Below are 21,331 nucleotides of genomic sequence, written 5' to 3'. Positions count from 1 at the left end.
GCAAACCATACAAATTAAGCATAGCAACTATTTAAAAGAAAACCCAACAAGCAGTATTACTTGACACACAGACTTGGTTACGGCACATGCGCGCGTGCATGCACAACCCTGCCCGCCCCCCCCCCCCCCAAAACACACGCTCTCGCCCACGCAGCTGACACATTTACCGTCTTCTCTGCAGTTTGGTACGGAAGCAACCCTGAATGATTCTAACAGCTCTTAACACAGCCAGATACTCTTTACGTGCTTTCCAACACCTGTACCAGGCTTGAATCTTGCAGGCAGCTTTCACTTCACGTAAATATTTCCTGGCTTTATGTCTCCTCCACGCAGTCTATTAAACATATAAACATAACAAATATGCAATGAGATGTCTAATTATTTTTTTGTAAACTGGAAGACTCAGTATTGATAACAGTTAATATAAGGTCAAGCAGACAGGATCAACTGCAGAAATGCAGTCACACCCCAGCTCCACTGTGGGACTCGCTCACTCCGGACACATGAGCCCCCTGAGAACAGCGGGCTGACCTGTGACCTCCTACTACCTGCTTCAGCACATACCCTGCGGCTGGCTGCTGGCTAAGCCCAATACAACCCTGGAAAGTATTTAAATTGTAAGCTGCACGCAAAGCCTGGGAAGCCAGGTGTGTGCACTGCCCTCACCTTCTCAGTCCATGTGAAGGAATGAAAGGAAATGAACACACTGATGCCTCCAATTCCAGGGAAGGGACGGGAATTCTTCCGACTGCCCTCCCCACACACTGCAGACACATCCTGGGTTCTGGGTCCATCCTGCTGCAGAATCCTGAGGGCATCCATCTATCTGAGGACCACCAGATTTCCCGACTTTGGCAACCTTGTGACTGACTAAAAGCTTAAGTAACAGCTACAACTTCTTAAGTGCTTAGCGCTATACTAAGCACTATAATTCTTTACAGTAACATAGGTAGGTAATACTATTATCTCTAATTTAGAGATGAAAACAATGAAGGCCCGGAGGAACTGACACCAGTAAAATTACTTGTTGATGTCACAGGTAATAAGTGACAGACATATCTTATTTAATCCTTATAAATATCTTGTGAGATGATTATTAAGATCTCTATACAAAACAGAAATTAACGTCAAGAGACTTGTTACCACATAGCCAGTAAGTGATAGAGTCAAGATTTGAACCTGAGTCTATCTGACTTCAAAACACCTACAGCAAATACAATAGCTCCACCTAACATGGGGATCAGGCTCTAAATTCAGTTGACAGGCGAGAATGATATGTATGGTCAAACTGAACTCTTGTGATGTCCTTAACTCAGAGTATTTCTATATGGTTTTTATGTAAACAAAACCGAATACCAACATAGTAGTATTCATAGTGGAAGCCAGGTATCAGTACTTTTAAAGATTCCAAAGTGATTCCAATGTGTGCTAAAGTTTAAGACCACTGGTTGGTATGTGTTAAAAACTAGATTGCAACATGCACTTTTATAATTTAGTTATATAAAAGAAAAAACAGGGCTTCCCTGGTGGCGCAGTGGTTAAGAATCCGCCTGCCAATGCAGGGGACATGGGTTCGAGCCCTGGTCCGGGAAGATCCCACATGCCACGGAGCAACTAAGCCCGTGTGCCACAGCTACTGAGCCTGCGCTCTAGAGCCCTCAAGCCACAACTACTGAGCCCGCGAGCCACAGTTACTGAAGCCCGCACGCCTAGAGCCCGTGCTCTGCAACAAGAGAAGCCAGCGCAATGAGAAGCCCGCGCACCGCAATGAAGAGTGGCCCCCGCTCGCAGCAACTAGAGAAAGCCCCTGTGCAACAACAAAGACCCAATGTAGCCAAAAATAAATAATTTTTAAAAAACCCCCCAAAAAACAACAACTAATTACTAAAAAGAAAAAAAAAAGAAGAAAGAAATAACAGTTGAATTTTCCTAAGGTTGTTATTTTGGCTTTTCTAACATAACCCCAACTAACACACGCGCTTGACACCCACCAGTCCTTGACTCCTGGCAGCGTCTGGAACTTGGGCGCTCCTTTCTTCCTCCCTCAACCCTTGGTTTCTTCATACCACAATCTTTAGCTTTCTTCATTCCCTCTTAATACCATATGTTGGCTTCTCCTCTCAGCACCCCTGAATTTTGATGCTCTTTAGGGCTCCAGTCCTGGGCCCTCTTCTTTTGCCCACTTCATGCATTCTCCCTACGTGATCCCCTATCTCCCACAAGTTCAGTTATCACTGTATGCCAACAATGTAGAAGTCAAATTCCAAAATCCGTACTGCTGTCCGAATTACAGCAAACATAGCAGCTGGACGCGTGGTGGTCACGTCAGCTTCACGTACCCCAGGCCGAGCTCATCGGGCTCCAGACCGTCTCCTCCCGTTGTTCCCACGTCAGTGAAGGGTACAATCTACTGAGTCACCTCAGCCATAAAGATGGCTTGGCTCCTTGTTTACGCTCTATACAAGGCCAATCCCATCCTCCACTCACACTGACCCTGACAACCCTGCTGTCAAACGGTGGTTCACTTTCCCTGACCTACTGCCTGCAGTCTCCTGGCTAGCCGCCCAGCATTCAGTTCAGTCCATCTTCCACATCCCTGCCTGAGTAATTTTTTTTTTTTTTTCGGTTGCACCACATGGCTTGGGGGATCTTAGTTCTGTGACCAGGGATTAAACCCGGGCCATGGCAATGAAAGGGCTGAGTCCTAACCACTGGCCTGCCAGGGAAATCCCATCTGAGTAATTTTTAAAAAAATAAACTATGATTCTGCTCTTCTCCTACTTAAACTCCTCTAGAACTTCTTTTAGTCCAGAGGATAAAGACTAAACTTTTTCTCTCTTACACAGCTGCCCACATCTCACTCCTTGGATCGCATCCTGGTCGCCGGTCACCCTTTATTGCACACCTGTTCTCTCTCATTTTTGAACTCCGTGTTACCTCCTACAGCTGGAATACTCCTTGCATACATTTTACTTGGCTGTTTCCAGTTCATCCTTCAGCTTAACATCTCAACTTAAATCACTGTGACTAGCTTAGGTTTCTCTTCTCTGCATTCCCAGCAACATACATTTCTCGTTCTGTATTATCATGAAGAAATTTCCATACACTGAGGTTATGGGCAAGTCATTCTGGCTAATACAGGATTTAATTTGAACTTTATGTTAACTAGAACAGCCTCTTTTGTGGCCTATTAAACATATACTGTGTATCTGCTTTAACCATTAAAGAAAAGAATGCATTTAAAAATCAAAATGGATTAACTGTGGTTCAGGCATCCACAGTGGAGCCGGGTGGCCATTGTGGATGTGGTTTCAGACATGCTCCTACATCACTGAGAACGTGAACTGTATCAGACTCAAGGACACCACCAGCTGTTCTCAAAAACAATATCTGCTCACAGCTGCCAGCTGCAACCTGATGGTCTCAAGGTCTCTGCTTTTAACTGTGCAACCATAGTTGCAACAAGCTTAGGGTGTCACACTCAGAACAATCCCAGTTCTGTGCCGTCTTCGGTGAATTATTTTTGGTATCCTTTGCCCAACCTCAAAAATGTTCCATTTTGGAAGGTAAATGAAAAGGCCACGTAAACTAAGTATTAATCTTTACAACCTGCTTAAGCTCATTTTATAAATTCTAAGAAATACTGGTCAAAGAAAGAATGAAAGCTTTATATTTCAATATATAAATACCTGGATTTTTATGGTGCTATCTTTAATTTTCTGAAACTTCCGTTTCTGTATAAATCCTTCCATTCTAGCCTGAATAACGATAACACTGCTTCTTATTTGTAAATAAACTTCTCTTTGATGTTTTGCAGACAAAAAGGCTCTGTGGTGATTTTGTAAAACGACTGCTGCTTCTCCATACAATAAAAACTGTTTTCTGGTTTGCCTTTTCCTGAAATACCGCTGTAAAGTGATAGCTGCCCTTTTCTGCTGAATGAATCTTCTTCGATACACAGCCATCTGAAGGAAGGACTGAATTCGCACAGCAGCACGCTTGTGCTTTTCCAATCTTCTTGTGACCATTTTACGAAAAGCTTTTTGAATTGTTACTGCAGCCTTTCTTTCAGAATGATACTCTGCTTCCTGTAAGGGACCAACCAGAGAAGCTTTACACCGCCTTTGAACCGTAAGTGCTGGGCTTTGGCCAGCTTCATACTGAGTTTCAGTTCTGTGACAGCAGAATGCAGTTTGGGCAGCAGGGACTGCCATTTCTTCTTCGGGCATGTTTTTAAATTTCTGTCTAAGTTTCATGCCGCTAAGCGCAGCCTGAATAGGTCTTACAGATTTGTGAATGGCTAAAAATTTTTTTCTTTCCATTTTTACTCTGGCGTATGACCTGTAATAATTCTGTATAACAACAATTGCCATTCTCTTTGCCTGATAATCCACTCTGGCCCTGTACATTCGGTAGAATGACTGAATTCGGGTGGCAGCCAGGTGCATGAGTTGGATACCCCTTCGTGCCTTAAAGCCTCTGTAGTAAGACTGTATACAAATGACTGCCTGGGTTTGCACTGCAACTAGTGTTCTGTACCTTCTTTGAACAAAATCTACCTTTGCTCTAAAGTGGAGATGGTGCCTCCTTGTTTTAAAGGCTCTAAAATGCTTCTGAAGAGTAATGGCAGCCTGATGCTGCTTTTCCTGAATCTCTCTCCTTATAATCATATCCTGAAAGTCTGCTTGGACACAGGGTGCTGCTTTCTTGAGTGCATTGTGTTGAAGAGCTTTCTTTTTATTGGCTCTATATCTTTCTTGTATTACTTTTGTAGCCCACTGAAGCTTTTGGTAGAAAAAATACTGCCTGTACATTCTGTATGTGCTTTGTATTATGACAGCAGCTCTGTGCTTTTCCCTTAAAAGCTGTCTTGCTTTCATCCCCTTATAGGCAGCCTGAATGACCACTGCAGAATGCCTTTGTTGGACATAATGCTCTCTTTGCAATTTTGCAGCTCTGTATGCTCGGTAATGTTGCTGAATGAGAATCGAGGCGTGTTTCCAGGTCTGAAAGGTAAGGTGTGTTCTGTGCATTCTGAAAGTTGCCTGGATGAGGGCTGCGGCCCTGTGCATCTCCTGTAACTTCTTCTTTGCCACCAGCCTTCGGTAAGATGGCTGGATTGTAATGACTGCCTTCTGTAACTCCAAGAATTGGTGCAAGTGATGTTTGGCACAAATGGTGGCTCGATATTTCCTCTGAACAAAAATAGCTGCTTTCTTGAGGGAAAGGAACCTTTTCCTCATCACTAAAGATCTAAACCTGCTCTGAATCAGGGTTGCAGAGGCATGCATCCTTTTCAATTGTCTTCTGGTTTGCATACCCCTGAATGCAGCCTGGAGGACCACAGCAGAGTGTCTTTGCTGGAGGTAGAGCTGCCTCTGCAGCAGTTTGGCCCTGCTTGCCCGGTATTGCTGCTGGATGACCCGCGAGGCGTGCCTCCAGGCCTGGTATCTCACACGTGCACGGTGCCTTCTGAAAGCCGCCTGGAGAACGGTAGCAGCCCGGTGCATCTCTTGCACCTTCTTCCTCACCACCCACCCTCTGTACCAGGACTGGATTTTGAGGGCTGCCTTTTGTAACCGTAGTAACTGTTGTAAGCGATGCTTTGCGCAAACATTTGCACGATATTTTCTCTGAATCCACACAGCGGTATTCCTGAGAGACAGGAATCTCCTTCTCATCATCAGAGTCCTAAATCTCCTCTGAATCATAGCCGCGGCTGAGTGCATGACTTTTAAGTGTCTTCTAGCTTCCATCCCCCTAAAAGCAGCCTGAATGCAGATTACGGAATGTCTCAGTTTGTTATACCTTTGTAATTGTATGTTCCTTTCCCTCACTGCCCGGTACTTTTGCTGCACCATTCTTGTCACCTTCTTCAACTTATTAAAATAAGCTTGTTGTCTGTGTCTTCTGTAGTGGGACTGGATGAGTGTTGCTGCGGTCTGCATCCTTCTCAGGGTCTGTCTAACTCGTCCTCCTCTGAAACTGGCCTGGAGAATGGTAACAGCTTTCAAAGTTGTCAGGTACTTTGCACGTTGAGTTCTACCCTGATGATATGCTCTGTACCTTACCTGAATTATGACGGCTGCTGTTCTCATTTGATGATATCGCCTCCTTGATTGCTGCATTTTAAACACGGCTTTAATAAGAGTGGCTGCTGCGTGCAGGTGCTGAGTCTGTCTTCTTACTGTAACACCTCTATAAACAGCTTGGATTTTCACAGCCGCCTTCTTTAACGTAAGATATTCCTTACGCTGACGGTCTGCAATTTTAATATCTCGATACCACCTCTGAATTATAACAGCTGACGCTCTGTAGGTGGCATACTTCTTTTTGGTTTGGTAAGCTCTGTAACTAGATTGTATAGTGGCTGCCGCCTTGTGGTGCTCCTTTATTTTTTTCCTCACTCTCATACCTCGGTAAGCTGACTGTAGGATTACTACTGCTGCTTTGGTTTTCAAATACAAATGATGCTGTTTTCTCCCAGTACTGTAAGCCCGATAGTACATTTGAATCAGACAAGCCGCTTTTTTCATGATTTTCCACTTCTTTCGCTGCACGTACATTCGGTAGCACGACTGTATGAGGACAGCACATTTGTGTTGCTTCTGAACCTGTCTTCTCGCTGCTCTGCCCCTCCACGTGGACTGGAGCATCACTGCTGCAAGGCGGAGCACAGTGTACTCCATCCGTTCCCTCCTCCCTGCAGCCCGCGCTCTCAGATGTTGCTGGATGACGGATGCTGCCGTTTTTAACAACCCGAACTCTTTCTGGGCCTTGGCCATTCTGAAAGCAGACTGAATCTTCACTGCAGCTTGATGTTCCCTTCTGATCTGCTTCCGAACTTTCCAGCCACGGTAAGCGGACTGTAGAGAAATCACAGCTGCCCTTGTCTTTAAAAATTGTGTCCTTATGTCAGAAGCAGTCTTGTGTGTCCTGTACCATCTCTGAATCTTGAGAGTAGACTGAAGCACAGATCGATATTTCATCCTCTTACTGTAGCCTCTAAAAGCAGTTTGAATTTTAAGAGCAGCTGTAGATTGTTGTTTGATTAGCTGGCGTACCTTATAACCTCTGTAAGTGGCCTGCAAGCAGATAACTGCTCTTTTGACTTGCAAGAAGTTCTTCCTCTGATTGACCTGCGCTTTGTATGCACGATAGTAACTCTGAATGACAACAGTTGCTTTATAGATTTTCAGGTAGTACAGGCGCATCTTTCTCATCCTGAAATGAGACTGTAGTGAAACAGCAGCTTTTCTCTGCAACCTCACTTGCTTTCGAACCAGGTACCCTCTGACAAAAGCTTGCAGTTTGATGCAAGATGCCCGCATGTGTTCTTCTATCTTTAGTGCAGCTGCTCTTAAATGTAAATATTGTTTACGAGTTTGCTTCATCTTGACGATGGATTGTAACTTCACTGCAGCATTTTTTAGCCTCAGAAATTTTTTTCTGGAAACATAAGCCCTGTAATATGATTGAATCCTTATAACAGATGTGAGGATGTGAATAAACTTTTTCCTGGCCTGCATCCCTCTAAATGCAGACTGCAGAACAATGACAGCAGATCGTGTCTTCTGGTAAGAAGCTAGAACTTTCTTGGCTGAAATGTAAGCTCGAAAATGAATCTGAATTACAAGGGCAGCTTTCTTCATCTTCTTATATTTCTGTAGTTGTTGATGCTTCCTTATGTGTGCCTGCAATCTGATAATATTTTTCTTAAGGTTTAGAAATCGAAGTCTGTCCTGTCTCATTCTCCAGTATGACTGAAAGACACAAGCAGCGGTGATCTGTTTGCGTAAATTACGAGCTTTCATTCCCCTGAAAGCGGCCTGTAGTCGGATGGCTGCAGCCCGTTTCTGCAAATAGCTGGTGCGCTCAACCTTTCCTTTCAGATATGCTTTGTAGTACTTCTGGAGAGAGAGGATAGACTCTTTTTTCCTTTTATATAACTTTTGGGCTTGAAAGCACCGAAATCTTGTCTGAATGATGACAACACAAGATCTAATATGAATGTATTTCCGTAATTCTCTCTGCATCCTGTACCAGGATTGTATGACCATGGCAGCTTTCTCTTCTTTAACCTGTTTCCTGACACACCGTTCTCTAAAAGCTCTTTGCAGTGTTATTGCAGCTTCTGTTTGTAGCTGCATTTTACGTTGCCTCCATCTTCTGAACGCAGACTGGATTATAAGGGCTGATGATCTTAGCATTTCATATCTCTGTTGATCCTGCTTTCTTCTTAAACAAGCACGCCAATGCCTCTGAATTGTAACTGCAGCCCAAAGGTATCGTTTGTAAGAAGCAACAGCAATGATCATTCTTATCCTAGATTGCAGGATGATTGAATAATATTTCAGCTTCAGAAACTGTTTTCTAGTGGAATATCTTCTCCAATATCTCTGAAAAAGGTAAGAAAGGACACAAAGTAAAATAGACACATCTTTCTATACTTAACACCCTTGAAAGTATTAACGTTTCTAACATTTTGCTTAAAAACAAAGACATTAATTTTAAAAGCAATATATTTTTAAAGAAGATACTTATCTCTTTTGTTTATAGTTTAGTTTCTGTGTTGATACAACTGTAGCCAATCCAAACTAATGATATTTATATGGCATTTGTATTCAGGAGACATAAGAAATATAAACAAGTTTATGCTGTATTAGAATAATATATTAGAAGATTTAAAATGAAACTATAGTAATATTCTGCTATCTATTGATTCTAAGTAATTTCCTATGAATGTATCTCTGGATCTTATATTTTCCCCTTTTATTAAGGTTGCTAAGCTATCTTATAATGATTGAAAACTGTTTATAGGAGGGACCCTGTGTTACAGGCCTGGTAACATCAACACAGGATTTTGAGAAATATCACTGAGTCACAGCACTCTCTGAGTCAGTATTTTCATTAAGAATAAAATTTAGGAATTATAGATACATGGTTAAAAAGTAGGATTCTGGAAAGACTTGAGAAGTAATAAAGCTTTTTCCTCTTGCTTCCTTCCCAACCACCCCACATTCCCTAACTCCTTAGTTATCCCAGCAACATGCGAGCTACAAAGTCTCAAGCGGATCCTGGCTACTGGTTATCAAGCTCTGGACGTTCTTCTCGCAATAAGACCATTCCTTTGTCCAAAACACTCCAAATATTGCTGAGATGTGGCAGGGACTAATGGAAGGATTAAAAGTCTCAGAAAAAAACCATCAAAGATACAACTAAGAACCAAATGGGAATATTAGAACTGAAAACACAATAACCAAGACAACAGCAACAAAAAACCTCACTGGCATGGCTCAGTAGCAGAATGGAGATGACAGAAGAATCAATGAACTTGGAGATCAATACAAATTCTCTAGGCTGAACAAGAAAGAAAAAAAATGACTGGGGAAAAAAAGAGAAAGAAATGTCTCAACAAACTAAGAGTAGAGGGGTATAATAAGAACATTTACACAAACCTACAGCTATCATCAGATTTAACGGTGAGAAACTAAATGCTTTCCCTCTTAGACCAGGAATAATACAAGGATGTATCCTCTCACCAAGCCTATTTAGCATCTACTAGAGGTCCTGCCTAATGCAATAAGAAAAGGACATAAAAGCTATGCAGACAGAGAAGAAATAAACCTTTTTTTTGTTCATAGATGACATGATCATTTATGTAGAAAATTCAAAGAAATGACAAAAAAACCTCCTGGAATAAGCAATTATAGCAAATTTGTAGAATATGGAAACATTAGCATTATTAGCAAAAAAAAAGAGAAATACTTAAGAATATATCTAACAAAATATGCACAAGATCTGTCAGAGCTACAAAACTGTGCTGAAAGATAACACAGAATATCTAAATAAATAGAGATATATCATATTCATAGATAGGAAGGCTGGATTTTGTTAAGATGCCAGTTCTTCCCACCTGGATCTATCAATTCAATGTCGTCTCAATCAAAATCTCATCCAGTTACTTTGTGAACACTGGCAGACTGCTTCTAAAGTACATAAGGTGACGCAAAATACCCAGAATAGCAAATACAATAGTGAGGAAAAACAAAGTTGGAGGACTAACATCATACAACTTCAAAAGTTATTATAAAGCCACAGTAACTGAGACAGTGTGATACTGGCAAAATAATAGAAAAATAGATCAATGGAACAGAATAAGGAGCCCAGAAATAGACCCATGCAACATAGTCAACTGATGTTTGATAAACAAACAACACAACTGAATGGATAAAAGATAGTTTTGTCGGGCTTCCCTGGTGGTGCAGTGGTTGAGATTCTGCCTGCCAGTGCAGGGGACACGGGTTCGTGCCCCGGTCCGGGAGGATCCCACATGCCGCGGAGCGGCTGGGCCCGTGAGCCATGGCCGCTGAGCCTGCACGTCCGGAGCCTGTGCTCCGCAATGGGAGAGGCCACAGCAGTGAGAGGCCCACGTACTGTAAAAAAAAAAAAAAAAAAAGATAGTTTTGTCAACAAGTGGTACTGGAAGAAGTAGACATCCATATGAAAGAAAAGTGAGTCAAGCACTAACTCTTAACCTTTCACAAAAATTAACTCAAATAGATCATAGATCTGAATGTAAAATGCAAAACTATAGAACTTCTGAGAGATAACAATAGAATATCTAAGTAACTTTGGGTTTGGCAATGGCTTTTTAGATATAATGTCAAAAGTATAATCCATGAAAGAAAAAAAATTGATGTCAGAGTTTATTAAAATCAAAAAAAAAAGTCTGCCCTGTGAAAGACTGTTAACAGAACAAAAAGATAAGCCATAAACTAGGAGGAAATATTTATAAAATATAAATCTGATAAAGGGTTTGTATCCAGTTATACAGAGAACCCTTAAAACTCAACAATAAAGAATTCAAAAATGGGCAATAAGAATTTTAAAATGGGGAAAATATCTGAATGCTTCACCAAAGAAGATATACAGATTGTAAATGGCATATGAAAAGATGCTTAACATCAAATGCACTAGGGAATTGCAAATTGAAACAGCAATGTGATGCCTATACACATCTATTTTTAATGGTAAAGTCTAAAACAGTGACAACACCAAATGCTGGCCAGGAAGTGGAGCAACAGGAACTCTCACTCATTGCTGGTGGGAATGCAAAATGGTACAGCCACTTTGGAAGACAGTTTGGCAGTTTCTCACAAACCTAAATATAGTTTTGTCATATGATCAAGCAATCCCATTCCTAGGTACCTACCCAAAGAAGTTGAAAACCAAGTCCACAGAAAAACCTGCACACAGGTGTTTATAGCACCTTTATTCATAATGGCCCCAAATTAGAAGCAACCAATACGTCCTTCAATAGGTAGGATAAAAACGACTGTGGTACATCAATATGATAGAATGTTATTCAGCAATAAAAAGAAGCAAACTATCAAGGCAGGAAAAGACATAAAAGAAACTTAAATGCATATTGTGAAGTGAGAGAACCTATCTGAAAAGGCTACATATTGATGAGTTCAAATTATAGGACATCCTGGAAAAAGCAAAAGTATAGAGACAGTAAAAAGATCAATGGCTGCCCAGGATTTTGCAGAGGGATAAGAGATGAATACGTAAAGCAGAAAGGATTTTTAGGGCAGGATTTTTGTCAAAGCACAACTATACCACATAAAGAGTGAAACCTATGGAAACTAAGGACTTTAGTTAATTAAAATGTTCATAAATTGCAAAAAGTGTACTATAAAAAAAGAAAGCAAAGCTACAGAAATGAAAAGTATCTGCATTAACAGGATATTATTCTCATGTACTCTTTAAAATATTTATTATGATTGAAAGCAAAACTTATAACATTACCTGATGTGATTTTATTTGTATGTAGGTTTAATAAATAAGACCGCTAAAACATAAAAGTGGGAGGAGCAAAGGGACCTAGATAGTGGTAAGTTTTCTACATTCCATTTAAAGGGATAAAATATTGATTCTAAGTAGATTAAAAGTTTTGTATACTGAAATGCCTATAGCAACCAAAAAAAGGCAAAAAACCAACCAAACAACCAAACAAACAAACCCCAAATGACCAAACCCCTGTACAAGGGGATAAAATAATAACTAAAAAGAAAAATGATAAACTAAAATGTAACACTAAAATGTATTCAAATAATTGAAAAGACAGGAAAGGGGAAAGAGAAGAATGAAAGAAAGTGAACATTCAGAAAACGAAACAATAAAATGATAGACCCAAATCCAAGCATATTGATAAATATCTGAAATATAAATCGTATAAATCATCAATTAAAAGATAGAGATTTTCAAAACATAAAAACTATATGTCAAGACTTTAAGCCATATATAATGATGTAAGCAAATAATAAGTAAAAGAAAGGAAAAAAATATACCCTGCGAATGATAATCAAGTGAAAGCTGGAGTGGTTATAGTAAGAGCATGCAAGGTTGACTTCAGAGCAAAGAAAATTTTGAAGGATAAAAAAGGAACATTACACAATGATAAAAAATGATTTAAAAAAATTCAACTCACCAATGATAAAAAATGATGATAAAAAACAAAACTCAACTCACCAAGAGGACATAAAAATTCCAAATGTGTATGCACCTAACAAAACATCTTCAAAATACAGGTAGATAAAACCAAAGGGAGAAAGATATATCCACAATTATAGTTAGAGACTTAAATACTGCTCTCTTGGTGTAAGACTAAATAAACAGAACACCAGTCAGGATATAAAAGAACTGTTAAATATCGTCACCCAAGTAGATCTAATTGACATTTATAGAACACTCCACCCAACAACAGAATACACATTCTTTTCAAGTACACAGAACATTCACCAAGATCAAAGGCCAGCAAACTCTGTCTGTAAAAGGCCTATTAAGAGAAAATAGTTGCAAATCACTGACAAACAACTTGTACCCAGAATATAGAAAAAGTCTCAAAACTCAATAAGATAAGCTCTCAATTATAAAAATGGGCAAAAGATTTCAAGAGACACTTCATAAAGAAGATAATCGAAAGGCAATTAAGCATTTGAAGACATATACATAGCCATTAGGAAAATAGAAACTAAAACCAAGACACCACTACACATCCATCAGAACGACTGAAAAACATGGAAATCCGTGTTGCTAAGGATATGGAGCAATTAGCATCCTTACACTTTGGGGGTGGGCAGCAAAGTGGGTTAAGCCACTCTAGATACAGTTGGCGATATCTTATGGAGCTAAACATACACTTACCAAATGACCCAGCAATCTCATTCCCAGCTGTTTACCCTAATGGAATGAAATCACCTAAAACTGGAAACAATGCAAATACCTCTCAACAGATTAATGTATAATCAAATTGTGGTACATCCATACAATGGAATACTATTCAGCAATGAAGGAGAATAAACCACTGATACATGCAACAACTTGGATGAGACTCAAAGGCATCCTGCAGAGAGGGAAAAAAACCAGTCTCAAAACTTACCTACCGCATGGCTCCCTTATGCGACATTCTCAAAAAGGCAAAACTATGGGAATAGAGAGCAGAGCTTGGGTGCCTGGGGCTGGGTGAGGAGGGAGAAAGGACCGCAAAGAAATAGAATGCAACAGCTCTTCTGGGAGATGGAACTGTTCTGTATCCTGATTGAGGTGATGATTTCACAACTGTGTTTAAACACATGTGTATGTGTGTTTAAATCTGTGGAACCACACACCAAAAAAAGAAAAGCACATTTTACTGAGGGTTAATTTAAAAATTTTAATTTTAATCAACGTAAAGTTAAAATTTATTAAATTTAAATTTAAAAAAATTTATAATATACCTAGGAACAAATGAAGATATTTAAGACCTCTTGCATCAGATCATAAAACCATTTCAGGAGACTTTTAAAGAAGGCCTAAATAAATAGGAAATAAATACCACGTTTAGTAGCTAAAGATATCAATTCTAACTAAACTGACCTATTCAATTAAATCTCAATCAAATTCCAATATTTTTTAAACTTCAGATTCAAAACGTGTGAAAATGCAGAGGACTTGAGAATAGCCAAAAACTTCTTAAAGAAAACAAAGAAAGTTTTATCTACCAGACATCCAGATTTCTTGTAAAACTAGAGTACATGGCTCACTGGTAGACAAAAAGAACAATGAAATAGAAAAAACTCTAGAAACAGAACCACACATATAAGAATATTTTATGTATGCTAAAGATAGCACAGCAGGGCTTCCCTGGTGGGGCAGTGGTTAAGAATCCGCCTGCCAATGCAGGGGACACAGGTTCGAGTCCTGGTCCGGGAAGATCCCACATGCCGCGGAGCAACTAAGCCTGTGAGCCACAACTACTGAGCCCACGCGCCTAGAGCCTGTGCTCCACAACAAGAGAAGCCAACGCAATGAGAAGCCTGCGCACCACAACAAAGAGTAGCCCCCGATCACTGCAACAAGAGAAAGCTCGCACGCAGCAACGAAGACCCAACACAGCCAAAAAAAAAAAAAAAAAAAAAAAAACTAATTAAAGATAGCACAGCAATGAGGCAAGTGTGGTCATTTCAGTAAATTGTAACTGAAACAATGGCTATCCATATATACAAAAAGAAAAATGGTCCCTAACACAAATCATATGCAAAAATTAATTTCAAGAGAGATCTAAATGTGAAAGACAACACATTAAAGGATTCAGAATATAACACAGGAGAATATCTTCAAGGCCTTAGGTTGAAAAAACACTCCTTAAATGGTTCAAAAAAAAAAACAAAACCCACTAACCATAAAAGAAAATTAAGATCTTTCACTGAAGACATAAAACTATAAACCACGGTCTGGGAGAAGACATTTAAAACCCACATATCCAACAAAGGTCTGATAACCAGAATAGATAAAGATCTCTTACAAATCCACAAGAAAGCAAACAATCAAAATAAGAAACGGAAAAAAAGATCCTTGAAGAAACACTTCATGAAAGAAGACTTTCAATATGAAAATGTGTTCAATGTCATTCATTATCAAGGGAATGCAAATTAAATCTATTCTAAGATACCACCACACAAAGACCAGAATGGTGACCAGGATGGCTAAAATTAAAGAGATAACTTCCAAGTATTATAAACAGCTGGTGGTGCTATAACCACCTTAGAAAAGTCCTTGGCAGTATGTACTAAAACTGAAATATATATACTCTAAGACAAACAGTTGTACTCGTAGGTATATGCCAAACAGAGTGAATATATTTCACACCAAAAGGCACGTTCATAAAAGCTTTAGTCATAACAACTCAAAACCAGAAAGCCAGATGTCCATCAACAACAGAACAGACAAATAAATTGCAGGATATTATAAAATGAAAGTTAAATCACAGTTACACTCAACAACACTGATAAATCTCCACAAATTTCATGTTCAATAAAAGAATTCGCACTGTCTGAACCCCTCTATGTAAAATTCAAAAAACAGGCAAGACAATATTAGAGCATTTAAGAAAGATGTATAGGAAAAAGGCATGATTAGCATACATTAGAATAATGGTTACCTTCGGCTGGGCTGGGGGATTAACTGATTGAGAAATGCCTTCTGAGAGGCTAGCAATATTCTATTTCTTGACCTAGGGTGTGGTTACGTAAGTATTCACTTAGTGAAAAACCATTAGGCTCTACATTTGTGTTTTGTGCAATTTTTTATGTGTAATATTCCACATTAAAAAAAAGGTTCAGAGAAAGAGAATTTATTAAATCAGAATCTCTCACTTTCAGTAGTAGTAGCCAGAAACAAATCTCCAAGTTTATAAAATAGATAAAATTCAATGGCATTTACATAGGGTAAATTTAAATAGTACACCTCTCTGATGTTATTAAAATAGAATGTAATATCAAAGACTAACATTTGGATGTAAGGAATATGTCCATTAAGTAAAGTAGATAAGTTAATTTTTTTTTTTTTTACTCAGTAGAAAAATTACATAGGCATTCTATAAACTGATGATAAGTAGTATTTCCAGCACTTGTCAACTAAGTGGGTTGGAGAGGAAGATGTACACTGTTATCCCCAAAGAAAAATTTCCAGGACTCATAGTAAAGATGCAAAAGAGAGTGTGGCTGGGTTTATGGATATACAAGGTAGAAGGATACAGTGTGCCAGCATGACCCACAGTGGAAGATTGCAAACTTCTAATGTAAAGCAAAGAAGACAGCACGGGGTACAGAATTAGACTGTTCCCTCCTTCAGAGCAAAGGAGGTGTTTCGATTTGTTTGACCTTTATGCTGAACACAGCCAAGAGTTTTACATGTAGCAGGGAGGTATCAAATATTTGTTAAGCTTAAGTACTATATAAAATATAGAAGCCTAAAATATAATAATTTAAAACTTTATCATATTTTACTTTCTTAAAAATGTCATTAAACCCTTTTAAATTCAAAAATTCAGAATACTATACCTGAATAACAGATGCTGATTTATTTTGAACTTTTTCTAGTTTTTCCTTTTTTAACATTAATAATTTTCTCTTCGCTAAGAGTCTTCGCCAATATTTCTGAATGACCAATGCTGCGTTGACCTCCTTTTTGAATTGTCGTTTAGTTAGAAAATTGATTACAGCTGACTGAATAATTCTTGCAGCTTTGTCTCTCTTCTAGAAAAAAAAAAAAAGCACTTACTCACTTAAGACCCTAAACCATTATTTGTAAGAAAATCACCTGTTAAATATTAATCAAATCGATCCTGGAAATAAAATGTCCCCCAGACTTATTGTAAAATATGCTCATCACTTCTGGGCATGTTGAAATAGCTGATATATTGTTGAACATATTGAATAGACGTGCAGATATATTTATATGATAAAACAAAGATTCCTAGGAAATATCATCCTAAAATAATGATCACAGACATGTTTGATTTATCACAGATCATCGGTAGTCAATATAAAGTCAATTTAAATGTGGTATGTGTCTCATTATGGTGCAGTGAATTCATGTTTGATTTGAGAAAGGGATGGATTGTAGGAGAAAAAAAGAGACTCTAAAACAAATGCTTTACAGTATAAGGTGGTACTGTTCTGCTACAATTTGAAGAAAGGAATTCACAAAAAAGGAAAGGCAAAATACCCTCCTTTATCCCCAGAATACATGGTGGCTTTAAGCCATACAGGCTGAAGAGAACAGAGTACTGGGTTGTGATAACTGATGCCAGCATTGCCCTGCAGCATCGGTGGCCAGAGAGGAGCTGGCTGCCCCGGGAGCGCTAGAGGCCAGTGCCCTGCACATCTCTACTTCTTACTTCTAATCATGAATTAGTATGAATAATAAAAGATTAAATACCAGGTGTCAGGCACCATTCTAAACACTGCAGGAATGATTCACCCAACCTCACAACAACCATTAAGAACAGATGAACAGGCACTACTCTCATGGCCATGAGGAAACTGGGGCTGAGCGCTCAGGTAGATAGTCAGTCCACCAGGAGGATGGCCAGGATTGGACATAGGTAGTCTGGCTTCAGAGTTCGTGCTCTTAATCATTTTGCTATACTCTTCAAGGCTAGATCTATCACTTCAGTTCACCTGAATTAGAAACTGGAATATAAATTATTCATCTAGTGAAAAGGAACAACTTAGAGGTCGTCTGATAACCCTTTGCATTGCTGTCTGGGACCACGCACTACGCAAGAGTGGGCTCTACACAGAGATTAGCAGTTTGCCTCTACACAGAGATTAGCAGTTTCCTAGGGAAGGGATCAAACTGCTATTCTGACAGAGGAAAAAGGGAACTAATGGACTGAAACATATACTAAGGAATGGCGGGGGCCATATATTGGATCACACCCTTGAGTGAGGAAAGACTAGAAAGTTCTAAAATTAGGCTGAGGAATTATGTCCAACAAGTGGATTAAGCCATCTAACGTCATTGTCAGTGCCCTGTGAAGCCTGTGGCCTTTAAGGCTACAAAGATCCAAGTTAAAAGCACACCCCCCTTCACCAACACCCACAATTTCAAAACATATCACAAAGCTACAATAATCAAACAGTGTGGAACCAGCATAAAGACAGATATATAGAACAATGTAATAGAATAGACTGCCCAGAAATAAACCCCCATGTAACTGGGTAATTGATCTTTAACAAGGGTGCCGAGACCACTCAATGGGAAAGGGACAGTCTCTTCAATGAATGGTGTTGTGAAAACTGGTGTTTGGATACCAACATATCAGAGAGTGAAGCTGGACCCTTATCTCACACACTATGCATTTATTAACACAAACTGGATGAAAGTCCTAAACATTCAACCCAAAGGTATAAAACTCTTAGTAGAAAACATAGGGTAAAATTTCATAACATTGGATTTAGCAATGATTTATAAGATATGACACCAAAAGCACAGGCACAAAAGCAAAAATTAGACAAAATGGGATTACATCAAACAAAAAATTTTGTTCATCAAAGGGCACAATCAACAGAGTGAAAAGGAAACCTACATACTGAAAAAAAATTTTGCAAATCATATATCTAATAAGGAACTTGTATCTAGAGTATATAAAGAATTGTTACAACTCAACAATAAAAAATCAAATAACCCAATTAAAATATGGGCAAACGAAGATATTTCACCAAAGATGACATACAAATAGGCAACAAGCATATGAAAAGATGCTCAACAACACTCATCATCAGAGAAATGCATATCAAAATCACAATGAGATATCTCTAAACTACTACAAACAAACAACCAGAAAACAACAACTGCTGGCAGGGATCATGGAGTAGCTGGAATCTTTGTTCACTATTGGTGGGATTGTAAAATGCAACCCACAGTGACTACTATTGGAAAACAGTATAGTGGTTCTTCAAAAAAATTCAAAAATAGAATTACCATATGATCCAGCAATACCACTTGTAGGTAGATCTCCAAAAGAACTGAAAACGGGGTCGAAAAGAGGGATTTGTACACTCCTGTTCATAGCAGCATTATTCACAATAGCCCAGAGGTGGAAGTAACCCAAATGCCCATTGAATGGATAAACAAAATGTGGTATATACACACAATGGAATACTATGCAGCCTTTAAAATGAAGGAAATTCTGCTGCAGGCTACAACATGGGTGAACCTTGAGGGCATATGTTAAGTGAAAGAAGACAGTCACACAGGGATGAATATACTGTATGATTCCACTTATATTAGGTGTCTAAAGTAGTCAAAATAGGAAGTAGAAAGGTAGTTACCAGGGATAAGTGGGGGAGGAAATGGGGAATGGTTAATGAGTACAAAGTTGCAGTTCTCCAAATTGAAAAACTTCTGGAGATCTGTTTCACAACAATGCAAATATACTTAACACTACAAATGGTAGTGATCTGTAAACTTTAAAACTAGGAATAACCCAAAACACAGTTAAGATGGTATATTTTATGATATGTGTTCTTTACCACAGTTTAAAAGAAAAATATTTCAGGGGAATAAAAAGCACCCAACTGATTAGCTTAATAAAGAATACAATGCAGTTCAAAAGTAGCTTTTGAGTCAAAAGCTCTAAGGACCAGGGGCATTTTTGGATGCAATAAGTTGATGTAAAATGAAACTGAATTCAGCTTGTAGATCATCTCAATCTCAAGCAAACTAATGTGGAACAATTGTATGTGACATTAGAAAAGCTACAGAAGGAAAGTAGATAAGTTCAAAGAGCCAAATATATTACAAAAACTAGCAACTATTTGAAAACTTACATAAACCAATGGCAAAAGTTCCCATACCCGCAGTCACTGACCACATGTCATCATTTTTAATTCTACCGTGTGGCTGAGCCAACGTGTTACCAGTTTATTTTTATTTTGCTTTGTATATGTAAAGAATTTACTTTGCTTTGGAACTGGTGCCTATTCACTCAGGAAGAACTAAGAGGTAGAATGTGTCGGGGACCCTTGGATAACCCTGCTTCATTCGTCAGGGAATTTGGGCTGTTTAGCCAATGCTTCTCCATCACAACAAGAGCTTGAACCATTCTATTCTCAATAAATAGTTTATCTAAATTATAATAATGACTAAAGGAAAATATAGAACCTGGAAAATAGCTACCTCAAGGTAATGTTTATGTGCTTACTACCTTGTGATATTTCTACAGGAATATGAAGGGAACCTGCTGCTTAATGTTCCCAATAGCAAATGAAGAGGTATACTTGGATCTCAGTGTAATTGTATAAGAAAAGGAGTATTGTCACCTGGAGAAAGGAGAGAAGCAGTGGTTTTCAAAAAAAAAAAGGGAAATTTCCAATACTTGGACAAAGGAAATAAATCAAGAAAAGGAATCTTGTGAGGAAAAAGCTAAGAAATTTCTGCAATTGATATGTGTGATTAATACAAGACTACCTTGAGCAGAAAACTAAGATTTCATTACCAAAAAAAAAAAAAAAAAAACTAATTGATACCTGTTTCTTAAAATCTTAACTGTCTCATTTATTGCCATATAAAAAGAATTAATGAACTAATTTGAGGACTGGCCAGGAGGGTGCCCTCCCTGAAAACTTTGCTAAAACAATTCTCCGAAAAGCCTCCAGAAGTGCAAGTTATCCTCCAAGGATATGTGGGCAAGGAGGCGGACCCTGGGAAGATAAGGGGTGAAAGAAGGCACAGAGAATACGTGGCAGCAGAGAACACCCCTTGCGAGTGTAAGCCACTGCCTACTTCCCAAAAGTTACTACCAAGACTTAGTGGGGCCAGAGCAGATTATTTCAATTAGTGTTATTTCCAGGTCTGATATGGTGTGAGAGAAAACATGGTATGTTTATGATTCGCCAAAATTTAGCTACTTTACAGCTACTAAGAACTTTATCGTAAGTGCATTGTAATTCAAAACCGAGGCGCAATCCTGGATGAAATGTATTTCTGAAACAGATCTGATAAAATTTCTTAAGCATGGCTGCTTCTTTGATTTCTCCAAATAAATACAGCATCATTAGTGGAAAGAGTACTGAGATAAAAGGATTAAAATAGTTTTTTCAATTTGATCAAGGAGACCATTTCTCAGATTGTTAAAAATGATATTTTTCTCAGAACTCAAGAAAACTCTTATTTTATGTTAATGCAAAATTCATACTACTGGGGTTGCAAAGGAAAACAGTAAATAACATCCTTCTCCCTGTGCTCAGGTCCTAAACATTTTGAGAAATAAAACGATGGAAACCAAAATGCTGCTTTTAAACTAACAAAGGATAACCTAGAAGACAGTTCCATGGCAGACAAAATGAGCTGGCTAATTGAACTGCAGAATCAGGCAGGCGACACCCAGGCCCGAATGGCACTGGTTGGGGTCAAGCCTTCCAGAGCATAGCATGAAAAATTAAAGGAAAACTCCTGTTTCCCGGAGGCAAGTCAGAGTCCAGGAGGAAGGAGGGAA

At 38.8% G+C, this 21,331-nt stretch overlaps 1 protein-coding gene across 2 annotated transcripts in view; it reads right to left on the bottom strand.

Annotated features, from left to right (window-relative positions):
* ASPM (assembly factor for spindle microtubules) overlaps positions 1-21,331 on the bottom strand; it is a 67,246-nt gene that overhangs the window by 12,670 nt on the left and 33,245 nt on the right. Inside the window, exons 17-19 of one of the 2 annotated variants that reach the window (XM_079940843.1) lie at positions 16,389-16,583; positions 3,690-8,399; positions 168-334 (exon numbers count right to left, since the gene is read on the bottom strand). In XM_079940843.1, the coding sequence (XP_079796969.1) occupies positions 168-334; positions 3,690-8,399; positions 16,389-16,583 (5,072 nt within the window). The remainder of the gene's footprint in view (positions 1-167; positions 335-3,689; positions 8,400-16,388; positions 16,584-21,331) is intronic. The other variant, XM_079940844.1, reaches the window with a different exon arrangement.

This window comes from Stenella coeruleoalba (assembly GCF_951394435.1).
Source record: "Stenella coeruleoalba genome assembly, chromosome: 1".
NCBI lineage: Eukaryota > Metazoa > Chordata > Mammalia > Artiodactyla > Delphinidae > Stenella > Stenella coeruleoalba.
The sequence above is the reverse complement of the archived record's forward strand: the minus strand, read 5'-3'. Positions and strand labels throughout refer to the sequence as shown.